This window comes from Oncorhynchus gorbuscha, unplaced genomic scaffold (genome assembly GCF_021184085.1).
Source record: "Oncorhynchus gorbuscha isolate QuinsamMale2020 ecotype Even-year unplaced genomic scaffold, OgorEven_v1.0 Un_scaffold_1346, whole genome shotgun sequence".
In the NCBI taxonomy this organism is placed as follows: domain Eukaryota; kingdom Metazoa; phylum Chordata; class Actinopteri; order Salmoniformes; family Salmonidae; genus Oncorhynchus; species Oncorhynchus gorbuscha.
The window spans coordinates 18,206-39,258 of record NW_025746148.1 but is presented as its reverse complement, the minus strand read 5'-3'; the positions used below and the strand labels follow the sequence as shown (position 1 = coordinate 39,258).

Sequence of the window (21,053 nt, the reverse complement as noted above, 5' to 3'; positions counted from 1 at the left end):
GCACTAAACAGAAATATAACGTAACACGTTAAAGTGAAGGTCCCGTGTCTCATGAGCTGAAAAAAATTACATTTACATTACATTTAAGTAATTTAGCAGACGCTCTTATCCAGAGCGACTTACAAATTGGTGCATTCACCTTATGACATCCAGTGGAACAGTCACTTTACAATAGTGCATCTAAATCTTAAAGGGGGGGGGGGTGAGAGGGATTACTTATCCTATCCTAGGTATTCCTTAAAGAGGTGATCCTTATTTCCCTCATTTTCTATTCAAATATTACATCCCTATTAGTGACCATTTGTCCTTTGCCAAGATAATCAATCCATTCACCTGACAGGTGTGGCATATGAGGAAGCTGATGAAGCATCATGATGTGTGTGTTACCTGCTGGTGAGAGTGTAGTTGTGTTGTTTGACAGCGATCTCTCGTTGTTGGATCTGAATCACCTCTCTGGACAGATCCTCTGGTGTCCTGTAGGGGACACAACACACAGTTAACACACTGGACAGAGGACAGAGGACAGATCCTCTGGTGTCCTGTAGGGGACACAACACACAGTTAACACACTGGACAGAGGAGGACAGATCCTCTGGTGTCCTGTAGGGGACACAACACACAGTTAACACACTGGACAGAGGACAGAGGAGGACAGATCCCCTGGTGTCCTGTAGGGGACACAACACACAGTTAACACACTGGACAGAGGAGGACAGATCCTCTGGTGTCCTGTAGGGGACACAACACACAGTTAACACACTGGACAGAGGAGGACAGATCCTCTGGTGTCCTGTAGGGGACACAACACACAGTTAACACACTGGACAGAGGACAGAGGAGGACAGATCCTCTGGTGTCCTGTAGGGGACACAACACACAGTTAACACACTGGACAGAGGAGGACAGATCCTCTGGTGTCCTGTAGGGGACACAACACACAGTTAACACACTGGACAGAGGACAGAGGAGGACAGATCCCCTGGTGTCCTGTAGGGGACACAACACACAGTTAACACACTGGACAGAGGAGGACAGATCCTCTGGTGTCCTGTAGGGGACACAACCCACAGTTAACACACTGGACAGAGGACAGAGGAGGACAGATCCCCTGGTGTCCTGTAGGGGACACAACACACAGTTAACACACTGGACAGAGGACAGAGGAGGACAGATCCCCTGGTGTCCTGTAGGGGACACAACACACAGTTAACACACTGGACAGAGGACAGAGGAGGACAGATCCCCTGGTGTCCTGTAGGGGACACAACACACAGTTAACACACTGGACAGAGGAGAGAGGAGGACAGAGAGGAGGACAGTTCCCCTGGTGTCCTGTAGGGGACACAACACACAGTTAACACACTGGACAGAGGAGAGAGGAGGACAGATCCTCTGGTGTCCTGTAGGGGACACAACACACAGTTAACACACTGGACAGAGGACAGAGGAGGACAGATCCTCTGGTGTCCTGTAGGGGACACAACACACAGTTAACACACTGGACAGAGGAGAGAGGAGGACAGATCCTCTGGTGTCCTGTAGGGGACACAACACACAGTTAACACACTGGACAGAGGACAGAGGAGGACAGATCCCCTGGTGTCCTGTAGGGGACACAACACACAGTTAACACACTGGACAGAGGACAGAGGAGGACAGATCCTCTGGTGTCCTGTAGGGGACACAACACACAGTTAACACACTGGACAGAGGACAGAGGAGGACAGATCCCCTGGTGTCCTGTAGGGGACACAACACACAGTTAACACACTGGACAGAGGACAGAGGAGGACAGATCCTCTGGTGTCCTGTAGGGGACACAACACACAGTTAACACACTGGACAGAGGACAGAGGAGGACAGATCCCCTGGTGTCCTGTAGGGGACACAACACACAGTTAACACACTGGACAGAGGAGAGAGGAGGACAGATCCCCTGGTGTCCTGTAGGGGACACAACACACAGTTAACACACTGGACAGAGGAGAGAGGAGGACAGATCCTCTGGTGTCCTGTAGGGGACACAACACACAGTTAACACACTGGACAGAGGACAGAGGAGGACAGATCCTCTGGTGTCCTGTAGGGGACACAACACACAGTTAACACACTGGACAGAGGAGGACAGATCCTCTGGTGTCCTGTAGGGGACACAACACACAGTTAACACACTGGACAGAGGAGGACAGATCCTCTGGTGTCCTGTAGGGGACACAACACACAGTTAACACACTGGACAGAGGACATCCATAGAGCTCAGAGAGACAGACGTCATGTATTAGACATTCTGATAAACCACGTCAACCTCCAACCCTGCTGAGACAGAGAGCAACCTCCAACCCTGCTGAGACAGAGAGCAACCTCCAACCCTGCTGAGACAGAGAGCAACCTCCTACCCTGCTGAGACAGAGAGCAACCTCCTACCCTGCTGAGACAGAGAGCAACCTCCTACCCTGCTGAGACAGAGAGCAACCTCCAACCCTGCTGAGACAGAGAGCAACCTCCTACCCTGCTGAGACAGAGAGCAACCTCCTACCCTGCTGAGACAGAGAGCAACCTCCAACCCTGCTGAGACAGAGAGCAACCTCCTACCCTGCTGAGACAGAGAGCAACCTCCTACCCTGCTGAGACAGAGAGCAACCTCCAACCCTGCTGAGACAGAGAGCAACCTCCAACCCTGCTGAGACAGAGAGCAACCTCCTACCCTGCTGAGACAGAGAGCAACCTCCTACCCTGCTGAGACAGAGAGCAACCTCCAACCCTGCTGAGACAGAGAGCAACCTCCTACCCTGCTGAGACAGAGAGCAACCTCCAACCCTGCTGAGACAGAGAGCAACCTCCTACCCTGCTGAGACAGAGAGCAACCTCCAACCCTGCTGAGACAGAGAGCAACCTCCTACCCTGCTGAGACAGAGAGCAACCTCCTACCCTGCTGAGACAGAGAGCAACCTCCAACCCTGCTGAGACAGAGAGCAACCTCCTACCCTGCTGAGACAGAGAGCAACCTCCAACCCTGCTGAGACAGAGAGCAACCTCCAACCCTGCTGAGACAGAGAGCAACCTCCTACCCTGCTGAGACAGAGAGCAACCTCCTACCCTGCTGAGACAGAGAGCAACCTCCTACCCTGCTGAGACAGAGAGCAACCTCCTACCCTGCTGAGACAGAGAGCAACCTCCTACCCTGCTGAGACAGAGAGCAACCTCCTACCCTGCTGAGACAGAGAGCAACCTCCAACCCTGCTGAGACAGAGAGCAACCTCCTACCCTGCTGAGACAGAGAGCAACCTCCAACCCTGCTGAGACAGAGAGCAACCTCCTACCCTGCTGAGACAGAGAGCAACCTCCTACCCTGCTGAGACAGAGAGCAACCTCCTACCCTGCTGAGACAGAGAGCAACCTCCTACCCTGCTGAGACAGAGAGCAACCTCCTACCCTGCTGAGACAGAGAGCAACCTCCTACCCTGCTGAGACAGAGAGCAACCTCCTACCCTGCTGAGACAGAGAGCAACCTCCTACCCTGCTGAGACAGAGAGCAACCTCCTACCCTGCTGAGACAGAGAGCAACCTCCTACCCTGCTGAGACAGAGAGCAACCTCCTACCCTGCTGAGACAGCAACCTCCTACCCTGCTGAGACAGAGAGCAACCTCCTACCCTGCTGAGACAGAGAGCAACCTCCTACCCTGCTGAGACAGAGAGCAACCTCCTACCCTGCTGAGACAGAGAGCAACCTCCTACCCTGCTGAGACAGAGAGCAACCTCCTACCCTGCTGAGACAGAGAGCAACCTCCAACCCTGCTGAGACAGAGAGCAACCTCCTACCCTGCTGAGACAGAGAGCAACCTCCTACCCTGCTGAGACAGAGAGCAACCTCCTACCCTGCTGAGACAGAGAGCAACCTCCTACCCTGCTGAGACAGAGAGCAACCTCCTACCCTGCTGAGACAGAGAGCAACCTCCTACCCTGCTGAGACAGAGAGCAACCTCCTACCCTGCTGAGACAGAGAGCAACCTCCTACCCTGCTGAGACAGAGAGCAACCTCCTACCCTGCTGAGACAGAGAGCAACCTCCTACCCTGCTGAGACAGAGAGCAACCTCCTACCCTGCTGAGACAGAGAGCAACCTCCAACCCTGCTGAGACAGAGAGCAACCTCCTACCCTGCTGAGACAGAGAGTCACCTCCTACCCTGCTGAGACAGAGAGCAACCTCCTACCCTGCTGAGACAGAGAGCAACCTCCTACCCTGCTGAGACAGAGAGCAACCTCCAACCCTGCTGAGACAGAGAGCAACCTCCAACCCTGCTGAGACAGAGAGCAACCTCCAACCCTGCTGAGACAGAGAGCAACCTCCAACCCTGCTGAGACAGAGAGCAACCTCCAACCCTGCTGAGACAGAGAGCAACCTCCAACCCTGCTGAGACAGAGAGCAACCTCCAACCCTGCTGAGACAGAGAGCAACCTCCTACCCTGCTGAGACAGAGAGCAACCTCCAACCCTGCTGAGACAGAGCAACCCTCAACCCTGCTGAGACAGAGAGCAACCTCCTACCCTGCTGAGACAGAGAGCAACCTCCTACCCTGCTGAGACAGAGAGCAACCTCCAACCCTGCTGAGACAGAGAGCAGGGGTGGAGGAGAGAGGAGGACAGAGGGAAGAGAGAGCAGGGGAGGAGGAGAGAGCGCAGGGGAGGAGGACAGAGAGCAGGGGAGGAGAGAGAAGGACAGAGGGAAGAGGGAGCAGGAGAGGAGGACAGAGGGAAGAGAGCAGGAGAGGAGGAGAGAGCGCAGGGGAGGAGGACAGAGAGCAGGGGAGGATGAGAGAGAAGGACAGAGGGAAGAGAGAGCAGGGGAGGAGGACAGAGGGAAGAGAGAGCAGGGGAGGAGGAGAGAGAGCAGGAGAGGAGGACAGAGGGAAGAGAGAGCAGGGGAGGAGGACAGAGGGATGAGAGCAGGAGAGGAGGAGAGGGAAGAGAGAGAGCAGGAGAGGAGGAGAGAGAGCAGGAGGAGGAGAGAGCAGGAGAGGAGGAGAGAGAGCAGGAGAGGAGGAGAGAGAGCAGGAGAGGAGGAGAGAGAGCAGGAGAGGAGGAGAGAGAGCAGGAGAGGAGGGAGAGAGCAGGGGAGGAGGAGAGAGAGCAGGGGGGAGGAGGAGAGAGAGGGGGAGGAGGAGAGAGGAGGACAGAGGGAAGAGAGATGAGGACTAATTAGTGTGAGGGAGCAGACAGATGGGTAAGTTCTAAAGACATCACACAGCTTGTCAAAGTGCTCCAGTCTCCAGTCCTAAAGCTTAACTGATGGAGCTCGACTACAGCAGCTCAATTAACCAACACCGTCGGTCTCCCAAGTAGCACCCTATTCCCTTTATAGTGGTACTACTATAGCCCTTTACCTATACTTTTGACCAGGGCCCATAGGGAATCAGGTGCCATTTGGGATAATTGCTGAATCTAAACTCTCCTGAAGATTCTATTCTTTCAAGTCCTTAAAAGACTAGAGAGAGGGGAGGTAATGCTATGTATCAGTATCGTATGGGAGAGAGGGGAGGTAATGCTATGTATCAGTATCGTATGGGAGAGAGGGGAGGTAATGCTATGTATCAGTATCGTATGGGAGAGAGGGGAGGTAATGCTATGTATCAGTATCGTATGGGAGAGAGGGGGGGGGTAATGCTATGTATCAGTATCGTATGGGGAGAGGGAGGTAATGCTATGTATCAGTATGAGAGAGAGGGGAGGTAATGCTATGTATCAGTATCGTATGGGAGAGAGAGGAGGTAATGCTATGTATCAGTATCGTGTGGGAGAGAGGGAGGTAATGCTATGTATCAGTATCGTATGGGAGAGAGGGGGGTAATGCTATGTATCAGTATCGTATGGGAGAGAGGGGGGTAATGTTATGTATCAGTATCGTATGGGAGAGAGGGGGGGTAATGCTATGTATCAGTATCGTATGGGAGAGAGGGGGTAATGCTATGTGATCAGTTTCGTATGGGGAGAGGGGGGGGTAATGCTATGTATCAGTATCGTATGGGAGAGAGGGGAGGTAATGCTATGTATCAGTATCGTATGGGAGAGAGGGGGGTAATGCTATGTATCAGTATCGTATGGGAGAGAGGGAGGTAATGCTATGTATCAGTATCGTATGGGGGGGGGTAATGCTATGTATCAGTATCGTATGGGAGAGAGGGGGTAATGCTATGTATCAGTATCGTATGGGAGAGAGGGGGGTAATGCTATGTATCAGTATCGTATGGGAGAGAGGGGGGTAATGCTATGTATCAGTATCGTATGGGAGAGAGAGGGGGGTAATGCTATGTATCAGTATCGTATGGGGAGAGGGGGGGGGTAATGCTATGTATCAGTATCGTATGGGAGAGAGGGGGGGTAATGCTATGTATCAGTATCGTATGGGAGAGAGGGGAGGTAATGCTATGTATCAGTACCGTATGGGAGAGAGGGAGGTAATGCTATGTATCAGTATCGTATGGAGAGAGGGGGGTAATGCTATGTATCAGTATCGTATGGGAGAGAGGGAGGTAATGCTATGTATCAGTACCGTATGGAGAGAGGGAGGTAATGCTATGTATCAGTATCGTATGGGAGAGAGGGGAGGTAATGCTATGTATCAGTATCGTATGGGAGAGAGGGGAGGTAATGCTATGTATCAGTATCGTATGGGAGAGAGGGGGGTAATGCTATGTATCAGTATCGTGTGGGAGAGAGGGGAGGTAATGCTATGTATCAGTATCGTGTGGGAGAGAGGGGAGGTAATGCTATGTATCAGTATCGTATGGGAGAGAGGGGAGGTAATGCTATGTATCAGTATCGTATGGGAGAGAGGACATGCACCATTTAACAATCAATTCACACAGTTTATTAGGTAGAGCCATGTTTCTGAGACACTGGATCCGGTGCAGCAGGCACTGAGGACCATACCACGCTCAACGTCTCTCAGGTCACTCGTTCTCCCATCCTAACGTTCAATCAAACAGTAACTGAATGCCTCGATGCCTGTCTGCCTGCTTTCTATAGACTCCCTGTCTGTAGGAGCCATCTATTTTGGTGAACAGGGTGATGTATCTAATAATCTGGCCACTCAGTGTACATCAAACACTGGGGTAGTCCTGAGAGAAAAATATAGTGTGTGTGTGTGTTAGATGCAGTGCAGTGTTTGTAATGTGTCTGATGTGCTTCGCTGCTCATATGGAAACATGCAATCATTCTGTCATTACGGGCTTTCAGCCCAGAACACACACACACACACACACACACACACACACACACACACACACACACACACACACACACACAAATAAAACCTCACTCTCTTCGCAGAGAGAATGAGGCACCAGTATTTTTCATGACTCAAGAGCTCCACCAAGTGGTGAAATATTATACTACAGGCATTCCAACTGACCGTATGTTGAGTCCAGTAGACTGTCCCAGGTTCTCCCAGGCCTGCAGTTTCTGAGACAGTTTCTGGAGGAGGAGAGGAAGGAACAGGATGACACACCAGGGTGTCGGGATTCAAGGTTTCACATTTACAAATTCAACTACTATGCAGATTGTTTCCAAGCCTGAGATTTGTTTGTCGCTAACTAGGGTAGCCGAGTGGTTAGAGCGTTGGACTAGTAACCGGAAGTTTGCGAGTTCACAAGCTGACAAGGTACAAATCTGTCGTTCCGCCCCTGAACAGGCAGTTAACCCACTGGTCCTAGGCCTTCATTGAAAATAAGAATTTGTTCTTAACTGACTTGCCTGGTTAAATAAAGGTGAAATTAAAAAATAAAAATGATTTATTTTTGAAGTTACGTTTCCATTTCAGTTGTGTATCAGAACAACCATTAGTTAGAACAGACGGCACACTGCAAATGTTTCTCCTCCAGCCCAGTTTCACATTTAAACAGGTCACACACCTCCTTCTCCAGCTCCACGTTCACCATCTCCTCTTTCATCTTCTCCATGCGTTCCACCTTACGTCTCAAACCCTCCGTTTCCTCCTTCAGCAGGATCACGTTCTCCCTCGTCTCCCTGGGATACGGAATGAGGGGAGACAGTGAGAGAGAGGTTTAAGAGACATTAATGATAGTTGTCTTCTTTTACAACCTACAAATAACCTCTTAGCTGTCCTGCTCCATGTGTTCTAGTAGTGTTACCTGAGGTAAACATTCTCCTCTCTTAGCTGTCCTGCTCCATGTGTTCTAGTAGTGTTACCTGAGGTAAACATTCTCCTCTCTTAGCTGTCCTGCTCCATGTGTTCTAGTAGTGTTACCTGAGGTAAACATTCTCCTCTCTTAGTTGTCCTGCTCCATGTGTTCTAGTAGTGTTACCTGAGGTAAACATTCTCCTCCCTTAGCTGTCCTGCTCCATGTGTTCTAGTAGTGTTACCTGAGGTAAACATTCTCCTCTCTTAGCTGTCCTGCTCATGTGTTCTAGTAGTGTTACCATGAGGTTCCTGCACAGTCTCCTCTCCAACTCCTGCTCCATGTGTTCTAGTAGTGTTACCAGGTAAACATTCTCCTCTCTTAGCTGTCCTGCTCCATGTGTTCTAGTAGATTTGTGACAATCTGAAAGGTAAACATTCTCCTCTCTTAGCTGTCCTGCTCCATGTGTTCTAGTAGTGTTAAGGTAAACATTCTCCTCTCTTAGCTGTCCTGCTCCATGTGTTCTAGTAGTGTTACCTGAGGTAAACATTCTCCTCTCTTGATTCCATGTGTTCTAGTAGTGTTACCTGAGGTAAACATTCTCCTCCCTTAGCTGTCGGAGCTCCAGAGTTTATCTGGGACCCAGAAACATTCTTGGTGATTACATCCTGTTCCTCCAGAGTTCTATAAACTACCTGAGGACAGAGTTTAAACTCCCTCATGAAACAATAAATGGTGATTACATCTGAGAGTTTGAGGTTTTAGACTGAAAGTTAATAGCATCTCTTCATTTGATGGACAGAGTCATTTAAACCCAGTAAACAACAAATGGTGATTACATTGAGAGTTTATAAAGCCTACAGAGGACAGAGTTTAAACCCAGAAACAATAAATGGTGATTACATTGAGAGTTTATAAAGTCTACAGAGGACAGAGTTTAAACCCAGAAACAATAAATGGTGATTACATTGAGAGTTTATAAAGCCTACAGAGGACAGAGTTTAAACCCAGAAACAATAAATGGTGATTACATTGAGAGTTTATAAAGCCTACAGAGGACAGAGTTTAAACCCAGAAACAATAAATGGTGATTACATTGAGAGTTTATAAAGCCTACAGAGGACAGAGTTTAAACCCAGAAACAATAAAAGGTGATTACATTGAGAGTTTATAAAGCCTACAGAGGACAGAGTTTAAACCCAGAAACAATAAAAGGTGATTACATTGCATAAACAATTACCACTTAACTTCCCAAATGACACTTTGGAGAGAACACACATGGATGCCAAGATAAGCAGAAGAAATGGACCTGCACCTGTTCAACAGCTCAAAACCTCTACATGCATATAAAGCACCACAGAATAAACGAGATTGATACTTCAGTCCTTTTCCTAGTACCAACTCTAGTCCCAATCTCAACCCCAGTCCTTTTCCTAGTACCAACTCTAGTCCCAATCTCAATCCCAGTCCTTTTCCTAGTACCAACTCTAGTCCCAATCTCAACCACAGTCCTAATCCTAACCTCGCTCCAACTCTAGTCCCAATCTCAATCCATCCTAATCCAGCTCCAACTCTCGTCCCAATCTCAACCCCAGTCCTAGAGCTAATAGCTAACCTAGCTCCAACTCTAGTCCCCATCCCAGTCCTAATCCTAACCTAGCTCCCCAACTCTAGTCCCAATCTCAACCCCAGTCCTAATCCTAACCTAGCTCCCCAACTCTAGTCCCAATCTCAACCCCAGTCCTAATCCTAACCTAGCTCCAACTCTAGTCCCAATCTCAACCCCAGTCCTAATCCTAACCTAGCTCCCCAACTCTCGTCCCAATCTCAACCCCAGTCCTAATCCTAACCTAGCTCCAACTCTAGTCCCAATCTCAACCCCAGTCCTAATCCTAACCTAGCTCCAACTCTAGTCCCCATCCCAGTCCTAATCCTAACCTAGCTCCCCAACTCTCGTCCCAATCTCAACCCCAGTCTTAATCCTAACCTCGCTCCCCAACTCTAGTCCCAAACTCAACCTCAGTCCTAAATTGAATTCAGGTACAATCAGTCTCAATCTTCATACATCAGTCAACCCATCAGTCCCAACCTCCTAGTTTTCTAAACCTAGTCCCAATCTGAACTGTATTAATACCAATCTTAATCTAGACATCATTGATTTTAGTCCAACTTTGAACAACAATAATCCTAGCCTCACCTTAATCTTGAGTTCGTGGTCGGAGCAGGTGGATGATGCTAACTGGAGGGCCTGGCACCGCTGAGACACTTCCTGGTACTTCCTGTAAATCAGAAGAAACGAAATCCAGACAGGACCAATCAGAAGAAATGAAATCCAGACAGGACCAATCAGAAGAAACGAAATCCAGGAAGTAGTGTGTGTTACCTGTGTTGTAGCTCCACTTGTTCCTGTAGTCCCTGGTTCTCCAGTGTCTGGTTAGAGATGGTGTTGTCCCGCGTCTGGACCTGCTGCTTCAGGTCCCGGATCTCATCCTTTAAACCGCTCACCGTCTACAGGGACAAATAACACCTAGTGTAGTCATCAACCTCATCCTCAACCTCATCCTTTAAACCGCTCGCCGTCTACAGGGACAAATAACACAGTGTAGTCATCATCCTCATCCTCATCCTTTAAACCGCTCGCCGTCTACAGGGACAAATAACACACAGTGTAGTCATCAACCTCATCCTCAACCTCATCCTTTAAACCGCTCGCTGTCTACAGGGACAAATAACACACAGTGTAGTCATCAACCTCATCCTTTAAACCGCTCGCCGTCTACAGGGACAAATAACACCTAGTGTAGTAATCAACCTCATCCTTAACCTCATCCTTTAAACCGCTCACCGTCTACAGGGACAAATAACACAGTGTAGTCATCAACCTCATCCTCATCCTTTAAACCGCTCACCGTACAGGGACAAATAACACACAGTGTAGACAAATACAGGGACAAATAACACACAGTGTAGTCATCATCCTCATCCTTTAAACCGTTCGCCGTCTACAGGGACAAATAACACAGTGTAGTCATCAACCTCATCCTCATCCTCTACAGGGACAAATAACACACAGTGTAGTCATCATCCTCATCCAACCCTCATCAGGGACTTTATCATCCTCATCCTTTAAACCGTTCGCCGTCTACAGGGACAAATAACACAGTGTAGTCATCAACCTCATCCTCAACCTCATCCTTTAAACCGCTCACCGTCTACAGGGACAAATAACACACAGTGTAGTCATCAACCTCATCCTTTAAACCGTTCGCCGTCTACAGGGACAAATAACACTTAGTGTAGTAATCAACCTCATCCTCAATCTCATCCTTTAAACCGCTCACCGTCTACAGGGACAAATAACACATAGTGTAGTCATCAACCTCATCCTTTAAACCGCTCATCCTCTACAGGGACAAATAACACATAGTGTAGTCATCAATCTCATCCTTTAAACCGCTCACCGTCTACAGCTGCCTCCTGCGGGGACGCAGGTTGGGATTTAAAAAATATATATAAACAGGACTAATGAGTTACTCCACAGAAAAATAGCAATTTGACAATGTGAGTGGAGACTAGAGGTCGACCGGTTAATTAGGGACGATTTCTAGTTTTCATAACAATCGGGAATTTCTGGACGCCGATTATGGCCCATTACATTACATTACATTACATTACATTACATTACATTACATTACATTACATTGCATTGCATTGCATTACATTACATTACATTACATTGCATTACATTACACGAGGAGACTGAGTGGCAGGCTGACTACCTGTTACACGCGTGCAGCAAGGAGCCACGGTAAGGTGCTAGCTAGCATTAAACGTATCTTAGAAAAAAAAATATCAATCTTCACATAATCACTAGTTAACTACACATGGTTGATGATATTACTAGGTTAACTAGCTTGTCCTGCGTTGCATATAGTCGATGCGGTGCCTGTTAATTTATCATCGAATCACAGCCTACTTCGCCAAACATGGGATGATTTAACAAAAACACAATCATTGCACGAATGTACCAAACCATAAACCTCAAAGCCTTTCTTAAAATCAATACACAGAAGTATATTTTTTAACCTGCATATTTAGCTAAAAGAAATCCAGGTTAGCAGGCAATATTAACCAGGTGAAATCGTGTCACTTCTCTTGCGTTCATTGCACGCAGAGTCAGAGTATAATATTTAGACTGATGGACGCCAACCGTTCGATAAAATAATGAAATGTTCCGTATTTCACTGAAAGAATAAACGTTTTGTTTTCTAAATGATAGTTTCTGGATTTGACCATATTAATGACCTAAAGCTCGTATTTCTGTGTTTATTATATTATAATTAAGTCTATGATTTGATATTTGATAGAGCAGTCTGACTGAGTGGTGGTAGGCAGCAGCAGTCTGACTGGTGGTAGGCAGCAGCAGTCTGACTGAGAGGTGGTAGGCAGCAGCAGTCTGACTGAGAGGTGGTAGGCAGCAGCAGTCTGACTGAGAGGTGGTAGGCAGCAGCAGTCTGACTGAGAGGTGGCAGGCAGCAGCAGTCTCTGAGTCTGACTGAGAGGTGGTAGGCAGCAGTCTGACAGTCTGACTGAGAGGTGGTAGGCAGCAGCAGTCTGACTGAGAGGTGGTAGGCAGCAGCAGTCTGACTGAGAGGTGGTAGGCAGCAGCAGTCTGACTGAGAGGTGGTAGGCAGCAGCAGCAGTCTGACTGAGAGGTGGTAGGCAGCAGCAGTCTGACTGAGGTGGTAGGCAGCAGCAGTCTGACTGAGTGGTGGTGGACTGAGAGGTGGTAGGCAGCAGCAGTCTGACTGAGAGGTGGTAGGCAGCAGCAGTCTGACTGAGTGGTGGTAGGCAGCAGCAGTCTGACATTCAAAGCAGCACTTTCAGTCTGACTGAGAGGTGGTAGGCAGCAGCAGTCTGACTGAGAGGTGGTAGGCAGCAGCAGTCTGACTGAGAGGTGGTCAATGCTGAGAGGTGGTAGGCAGCAGCAGTCTGACTGAGAGGTGGTATGATTTCAAGTCCTAGGCAGCAGCAGTCTGACTGAGAGGTGGTAGGCAGCAGCAGTCTGACTGAGAGGTGGTAGGCAGCAGCAGTCTGACTGAGTGCTGGCAGGCAGCAGAAGGCTAAAGCATTCATTCAAACAGCCTGCGTTTAGAGCTCTTATCAATGCTTGAAGCACAGCGCTGTTTATGATTTCAATATCGACTCAGAATTAGGCTGGAAATACTAAAGTGCCTATTAGAACATCCAATAGTCAAAATATGACATACAAATGGTATAGAGAAATAGTCAACATGTTGTAATTCCTATAATAACTACAACCTAAAACTTCTTAACTGGGAATGTTGAACCACCAGCTTTCATATGTTCTCATGTTCTGAGCAAGGAACTGAAACGTTCGCTTTTTAACATGGCACATATTGCACTTTTACTTTCTTCTCCAACACTGTTTTTGCATTATTTAAACCAAATTGATCATGTTTCATTATTTATTGAAGACTAAATAGAGTTGATTTATTATATAAAGTTAAAAATAAAAGTGTTCATTCAGTATTGTTGTAATTGTCATTATTACAAATATATATATAAAAATCGGCATTGGCTTTTTTGTCCTCCAATAAATCTTTATCGGCGTTGAAAAATCATCATCAGTCGACCCCTAGTGGAGACATATCAAATTTGTGATCTGATGGTATAATCTGTGATCTGATGGTATAATCTGATCTCTGTTACAGGTGAACCTGGTTAGAGGAGTGATTTTATGGTATAATCTGATCTCTGTTACAGGTGAACCTGGTTAGAGGAGTGATTTTATGGTATAATCTGATCTCTGTTACAGGTGTACCTGGTTAGAGGAGTGATTTTATGGTATAATCTGATCTCTGTTACAGGTGTACCTGGTTAGAGGAGTGATTTTATGGTATAATCTGATCTCTGTTACAGGTGTACCTGGTTAGAGGAGTGATTTTATGGTATAATCTGATCTCTGTTACAGGTGTACCTGGTTAGAGGAGTGATTTTATGGTGTAATCTGAACTGTTACAGGTGTACCTGGTTAGAGGAGTGATTTTATGGTATAATCTGATCTCTGTTACAGGTGTACCTGGTTAGAGGAGTGATTTTATGGTATAATCTGATCTGTTACAGGTGAACCTGGTTAGAGGAGTGATTTCATGGTATAATCTGATCTCTGTTACAGGTGAACCTGGTTAGAGGAGTGATTTTATGGTATAATCTGATCTCTGTTACAGGTGAACCTGGTTAGAGGAGTGATTTTATGGTATAATCTGATCTCTGTTACAGGTGTACCTGGTTAGAGGAGTGATTTTATGGTATAATCTGATCTCTGTTACAGGTGTACCTGGTTAGAGGAGTGATTTTATGGTATAATCTGATCTCTGTTACAGGTGAACCTGGTTAGAGGAGTGATTTTATGGTATAATCTGATCTCTGTTACAGGTGAACCTGGTTAGAGGAGTGATTTTATGGTATAATCTGATCTCTGTTACAGGTGTACCTGGTTAGAGGAGTGATTTTATGGTGTAATCTGAACTGTTACAGGTGTACCTGGTTAGAGGAGTGATTTTATGGTATAATCAGATCTCTGTTACAGGTGTACCTGGTTAGAGGAGTGATTTTATGGTATAATCTGATCTGTTACAGGTGAACCTGGTTAGAGGAGTGATTTCATGGTATAATCTGATCTCTGTTACAGGTGAACCTGGTTAGAGGAGTGATTTCATGGTATAATCTGATCTCTGTTACAGGTGAACCTGGTTAGAGGAGTGATTTTATGGTATAATCTGATCTCTGTTACAGGTGAACCTGGTTAGAGGAGTGATTTTATGGTATAATCTGATCTCTGTTACAGGTGAACCTGGTTAGAGGAGTGATTTTATGGTATAATCTGTATAATCTGATCTCTGTTACAGGTGTACCTGGTTAGAGGAGTGATTTTATGGTATAATCAGATCTCTGTTACAGGTGACCTGGGAGGAGTGATTTTATGGTATAATCTGATCTCTGTTACAGGTGTGAACCTGGTTAGAGGAGTGATTTTATGGTATAATCTGATCTCTGTTACAGGTACCAGGTGTATAATCTGGTTAGGTGACCTGGAGTGATTTTATGGTATAATCTGATCTCTGTTACAGGTGTACCTGGTTAGAGGAGTGATTTTATGGTATAATCTGATCTCTGTTACAGGTGTACCTGGTTAGAGGAGTGATTTTATGGTATAATCTGATCTCTGTTACAGGTGTACCTGGTTAGAGGAGTGATTTTATGGTATAATCTGATCTCTGTTACAGGTGTACCTGGTTAGAGGAGTGATTTTATGGTATAATCTGATCTCTGTTACAGGTGTACCTGGTTAGAGGAGTGATTTTATGGTATAATCTGATCTCTGTTACAGGTGTACCTGGTTAGAGGAGTGATTTTATGGTATAATCTGATCTCTGTTACAGGTGTACCTGGTTAGAGGAGTGATTTTATGGATTTTATAATCTGATCTCTGTTACAGGTGAACCTGGTTATCTCTGAGGAACCTGGTTGATTTCATGGTATAATCTGATCTCTGTTACAGGTGAACCTGGTTAGAGGAGTGATTTCATGGTATAATCTGATCTCTGTTACAGGTGTACCTGGTTAGAGGTGTTGAGCCATCCATCCCTCTCCTCCACCCTCCTGTTGAGAGACTCCAGGGTCCGATGTAGAGCACGGTTTGCCTCTGCCTTTTCCGATAGGCTCTGGCTAGACTCCGCCTCCCTCTCTTCCAGGCGTCTGATTCGTCCCAGCAGGTCCTGGTTACGGTCCACCTCACGCTGGGAACAATTAGAACGTGGGCCATAGAAGTCAGAACACAGAACACAGAATATGAACACAGAATACTCCAGGTGTGTGTGTGTGTGTTACCTCCAGGTGTGTGTGTGTGTGTTACCTCCAGGTGTGTGTGTGTGTGTGTGTTACCTCCAGGTGTGTGTGTGTTACCTCCAGGTGTGTGTGTGTGTGTGTGTGTTACCTCCAGGTGTGTGTGTGTGTGTGTGTTACCTCCAGGTGTGTGTGTGTGTGTGTTACCTCCAGGTGTGTGTGTGTGTGTGTTACCTCCAGGTGTGTGTGTGTGTGTGTTACCTCCAGGTGTGTGTGTGTGTGTGTGTTACCTCCAGGTGTGTGTGTGTGTTACCTCCAGGTGTGTGTGTGTGTTACCTCCAGGTGTGTGTGTGTGTTACCTCCAGGTGTGTGTGTGTGTGTTACCTCCAGGTGTGTGTGTGTGTGTTACCTCCAGTGTGTGTGTGTGTTACCTCCAGGTGGTGTGTGTGTGTTACCTCCAGGTGGTGTGTGTGTGTTACCTCCAGGTGTGTGTGTGTGTGTTACCTCCAGGTGTGTGTGTGTGTGTGTGTTACCTCCAGGTGTGTGTGTGTTACCTCCAGGTGTGTGTGTGTTACCTCCAGGTGTGTGTGTGTTACCTCCAGGTGTGTGTGTGTTACCTCCAGGTGTGTGTGTGTTACCTCCAGGTGTGTGTGTGTTACCTCCAGGTGTGTGTGTGTTACCTCCAGGTGTGTGTGTGTTACCTCCAGGTGTGTGTGTGTTACCTCCAGGTGTGTGTGTGTTACCTCCAGGTGTGTGTGTGTTACCTCCAGGTGTGTGTGTGTTACCTCCAGGTGTGTGTGTGTTACCTCCAGGTGTGTGTGTGTTACCTCCAGTGTGTGTGTGTTACCTCCAGGTGTGTGTGTGTGTGTGTGTTACCTCCAGGTGTGTGTGTGTGTGTGTGTTACCTCCAGGTGTGTGTGTGTGTTACCTCCAGGTGTGTGTGTTACATACCTCAAAGTCCCTAGCGCTCAGCGTAGCGTTCTTCTCCAGTTCGATGCGTGCTCTCTTGTGACTGATCTCCATCTGTCTCTTCTCCTGGTCCATCTGGATCAGCTGGGTCTTAGACTGAACCTTCTCTGCTGCCTCCAGCAACTACACACAGAGACACACGGGTCACTTCCTGTGTCTTACATACACAGGTTTCAGACTGAACCTTCTCTGCTGCCTCCAGCAACTACACACAGAGACACACGGGTCACTTCCTGTGCTCTTACATACACAGGTTTCAGACTGAACCTTCTCTGCTGCCTCCAGCAACTACACACAGAGACACACGGGTCACTTCCTGTGTCTTACATACACAGGTTTCAGACTGAACCTTCTCTCTGCAGTCTCTGGTCATTCACAACAACACAATGTGTCACAGTCCCACCACCTCTGTCCTCTAAATACTGGTTCTGTATGTACTGGTTCTGTAGGACATGGCTCTGTGTGGGTCTGTCCTACTCCACCCACCTGTAATCTCTGCAGGTACTGGTTCTGTAGGACGTGGGTCTGTGTGTGTCTGTCCTACTCCACCCACCTGTAATCTCTGCAGGTACTGGTTCTGTAGGACGTGGGTCTGTGTGGGTCTGTCCTACTCCACCCACCTGTAATCTCTGCAGGTACTGGTTCTGTAGGACGTGGCTCTGTGTGTCTGTCCTACTCCACCCACCTGGTATCTCTGTAGGTACTGGTTCTGTAGGTAATGGTTCTGTAGGTACTGGTTCTGTAGGTACTGGTTCTGTAGGTACTGGTTCTGTAGGACGTGGGTCTGTCCTACTCCACCCACCTGTAATCTCTGCAGGTACTGGTTCTGTAGGACGTGGCTCTGTGTGTCTGTCCTACTCCACCCACCTGGTATCCCTGTAGGTACTGGTTCTGTAGGTAATGGTTCTGTAGGTACTGGTTCTGTAGGACGTGGCTCTGTGTGTCTGTCCTACTCCACCCACCTGTAATCTCTGCAGGTACTGGTTCTGTAGGACGTGGGTCTGTGTGTATCTGTCCTACTCCACCCACCTGTAATCTCTGCAGGTACTGGTTCTGTAGGACGTGGGTCTGTGTGGGTCTGTCCTACTCCACCCACCTGTAATCTCTGCAGGTACTGGTTCTGTAGGACGTGGGTCTGTGTGTGTCTGTCCTACTCCACCCACCTGTAATCTCTGCAGGTACTGGTTCTGTAGGACGTGGCTCTGTGTGTGTCTGTCCTACTCCACCCACCTGTAATCTCTGCAGGTACTGGTTCTGTAGGACGTGGGTCTGTCCTACTCCACCCACCTGTAATCTCTGCAGGTACTGGTTCTGTAGGACGTGGCTCTGCACCGGGGCGGGTTCTCCCTGGTTCCGAGACGTGTCCGGAAGAGAGATGAAACTCTTAAAGGACTTCAGAGTGGAGAACACCGTCGTGTCATCCTCAATGTCCATAGTGGTCGACTGTTTACAAGGTTGATGTAGCTTCTATAAGAGAGAGAGACCAATATTTACAGGAGCTACGATGTCCATGGTGGTCAACTGTTTACAAGGTTGCTGTAGCTTCTATAAGAGAGAGAGAGACCAATATTTACAGGAGCTACGATGTCCATGGTGGTCAACTGTTTATTTTTTACAAGCCTACTGCGCTAGAACAGAGAGGGTAATTAGCTGGCAACATTTTCAGTAGCTTCATATTCCTATGTGACATAGGAGGCTATGTCCATGGTCAACGAGCATTTTGGGGCGACTATCTCTGGTGGGCAAGAAGATGTTAGCATGTTAGCTAGCTCCAGAGTGGCGCAGCAGTTTAAGGCACTGCATCTCAGTACTACAGGCGTCACTACAGACCCTGGTTCGATTCCAGGCTGTATCATAATTGGCCCAACGTCTTCCGGGTTAGGGTTTAGTTAAATAAAGAAATAAAAAAGTTTACGTCGGATGCACAACTCGTACTGCTGATCCGACACATGCGCAAAGCTAGTCTGGGGTTAAATAAAAATAAAAAGTGTCCGAAAGTCGCGACATGATGTTTGAAATGCGCATACAAGAGAAACAAGTTGGTCGGTACTTTAGTGACTTTGCACAATTGGAAAGATGAAGCCGCATGTAACGCCAATGACGTGAACGAGTAACCAACTAGCCATGCTATAACCTGCTACCAGGGTTGCCTAATAACTATGGATTTACTCGGTTATTTTAAGGATGGACGAGTCACACGTCGTAGTCGATGAACATAAATAATGTGATCACAACAACTTCTCTATGATAGTTAACGTTGGTTACCTAGACGTCTCGAAGCCCCTAGTTAGCTAACGTTAGCTAGCAAGCTCAATCGGCAAATTGTCGACACATGTTGATCGGCAAATAATCCGACTATTAAATCATAATGGACACGTTATAGAATGTATTATACAGTTTGATCAGATCTTACCTTGGAACTTGACGTTTAAAAAAGTTGACTAGTTAGGTAGTTATAGATAGTAACAACAGCTAGCTAGCATAACTTCGAACTCCCTCCTTTCCTAGAACGAGATCTGTGCTGTTATCGCGAGATTACCTGCTGCGTTCTAAAGGAGAGTCAAGGCTGCGCTCGATGCGCATATCGAGCAATTCACTAAATACTTCCGAGTAAGATCTTATATCGTTAATACCATTTGGTTTGGAAGTGATTTTTATGTCAACTGAAATGCATTCCACCTCATGAAGCTGGTTGAGAGAATGCCAAGAGTGTTTAAAACTGTCCTCAAGGCAAAGAGTAGCTCCTTTGAAAAATCTCAAATATATTTTGATTCGTTTAACACTTTTTTGGTTACTACATGTGTTATTTCATAGTGTTGATGTTTTCACTGTTATTCTACAATGTACAAAATAGTACAAATAAAGAAAAACCCTGGAATGAGGTGTGTCCAAACTGTTGACTGGTACTGTGTGTATACATACATACATACATACATACATACATACATACATACATACATACATACATACATACATACATACATACATACATACATACATACATACATACATACATACATACATACATACATACATACATACATACATACATACATACATACATACATACATACATAATGTCATATGTCCAAACTTTTGACTGAACTGAATGTAGACACTGGTCTGAGAGGCTGGTCATGGCTCACATCAACACCATCATCCCAGACACCCTGGATCCAGTCCAGTTCACATACCTTCCCAACAGGTCCACAGACGACTCAATCTCCTGGATCCAGTCCAGTTCACATACCTCCCCAACAGATCCACAGACGACTCAATCTCCTGGATCCAGTCCAGTTCACATACCTTCCCAACAGATCCACACACGACTCAATCTCCTGGATCCAGTCCAGTTCACATACCTTCCCAACAGATCCACACACGACTCAATCTCCTGGATCCAGTCCAGTTCACATACCTCCCCAACAGATCCACAGACGACTCAATCTCCTGGATCCAGTCCAGTTCACATACCTCCCCAACAGATCCACAGACGACTCAATCTCTATTACCCTCCACACTGGCCTTTTTATTTTATTGATCCGTTATTTTATCAGGTAAGTTGACTGAGACACGTTCTCATTTACAGCAACGACCTGGGGAATAGTTACAGGGGAGAGGAGGAGGTGGATGAATGAGCCAAGTGTAAACTGGGGATTATTAGGTGACATTGATGGTTCGAGGGCCAGATTGGGAATTTAGCCAGGACCCCAGGGTTAACACCCCTACTCTTATGATAAGTGCCATGGGATCTTTAATGACCTCAGAGAGTCAGGACACCCGTTTAACGTCCCATCAGAAAGACGGCACCCTACACAGGACAGTGTCCCCAATCACTGCCCTGGGGTATTGGGATATTTTTTAGACCAGAGGAAAGAGTGCCTCCTACTGGCCCTCCAACACCACTTCCAGCAACATCTGGTCTCCCATCCAGGAACTGACCAGGACCAACTCTGCTTAGCTTCAGAAGCAAGCCAGCAGTGGTATGCAGGGTTGTATGCTGCTGGCTTTTCCCACCTGGACAAAAGGAACACCTATGTGAAAATGATATTCATTGACAACAGCTCAGCGTTCAACAC

The 21,053-nt window shown here is 47.1% G+C and overlaps 1 protein-coding gene across 1 annotated transcript in view; it reads right to left on the bottom strand.

Moving 5' to 3' along the window:
• LOC124022339 (mitotic spindle assembly checkpoint protein MAD1-like) overlaps positions 1-19,538 on the bottom strand; it is a gene marked incomplete at its 3' end in the record, with an annotated part of 70,836 nt that extends 51,298 nt beyond the window's left edge. Inside the window, exons 1-10 of the mRNA XM_046337259.1 lie at positions 19,388-19,538; positions 18,262-18,441; positions 16,957-17,097; positions 15,780-15,959; positions 10,520-10,644; positions 10,307-10,415; positions 8,724-8,758; positions 7,909-8,023; positions 7,410-7,471; positions 388-474 (exon numbers count right to left, since the gene is read on the bottom strand). Coding sequence (XP_046193215.1) covers positions 388-474; positions 7,410-7,471; positions 7,909-8,023; positions 8,724-8,758; positions 10,307-10,415; positions 10,520-10,644; positions 15,780-15,959; positions 16,957-17,097; positions 18,262-18,408 — 1,001 coding nt within the window. The remainder of the gene's footprint in view (positions 1-387; positions 475-7,409; positions 7,472-7,908; positions 8,024-8,723; positions 8,759-10,306; positions 10,416-10,519; positions 10,645-15,779; positions 15,960-16,956; positions 17,098-18,261; positions 18,442-19,387) is intronic.
• Between the last annotated feature and the right edge of the window lie 1,515 nt (positions 19,539-21,053).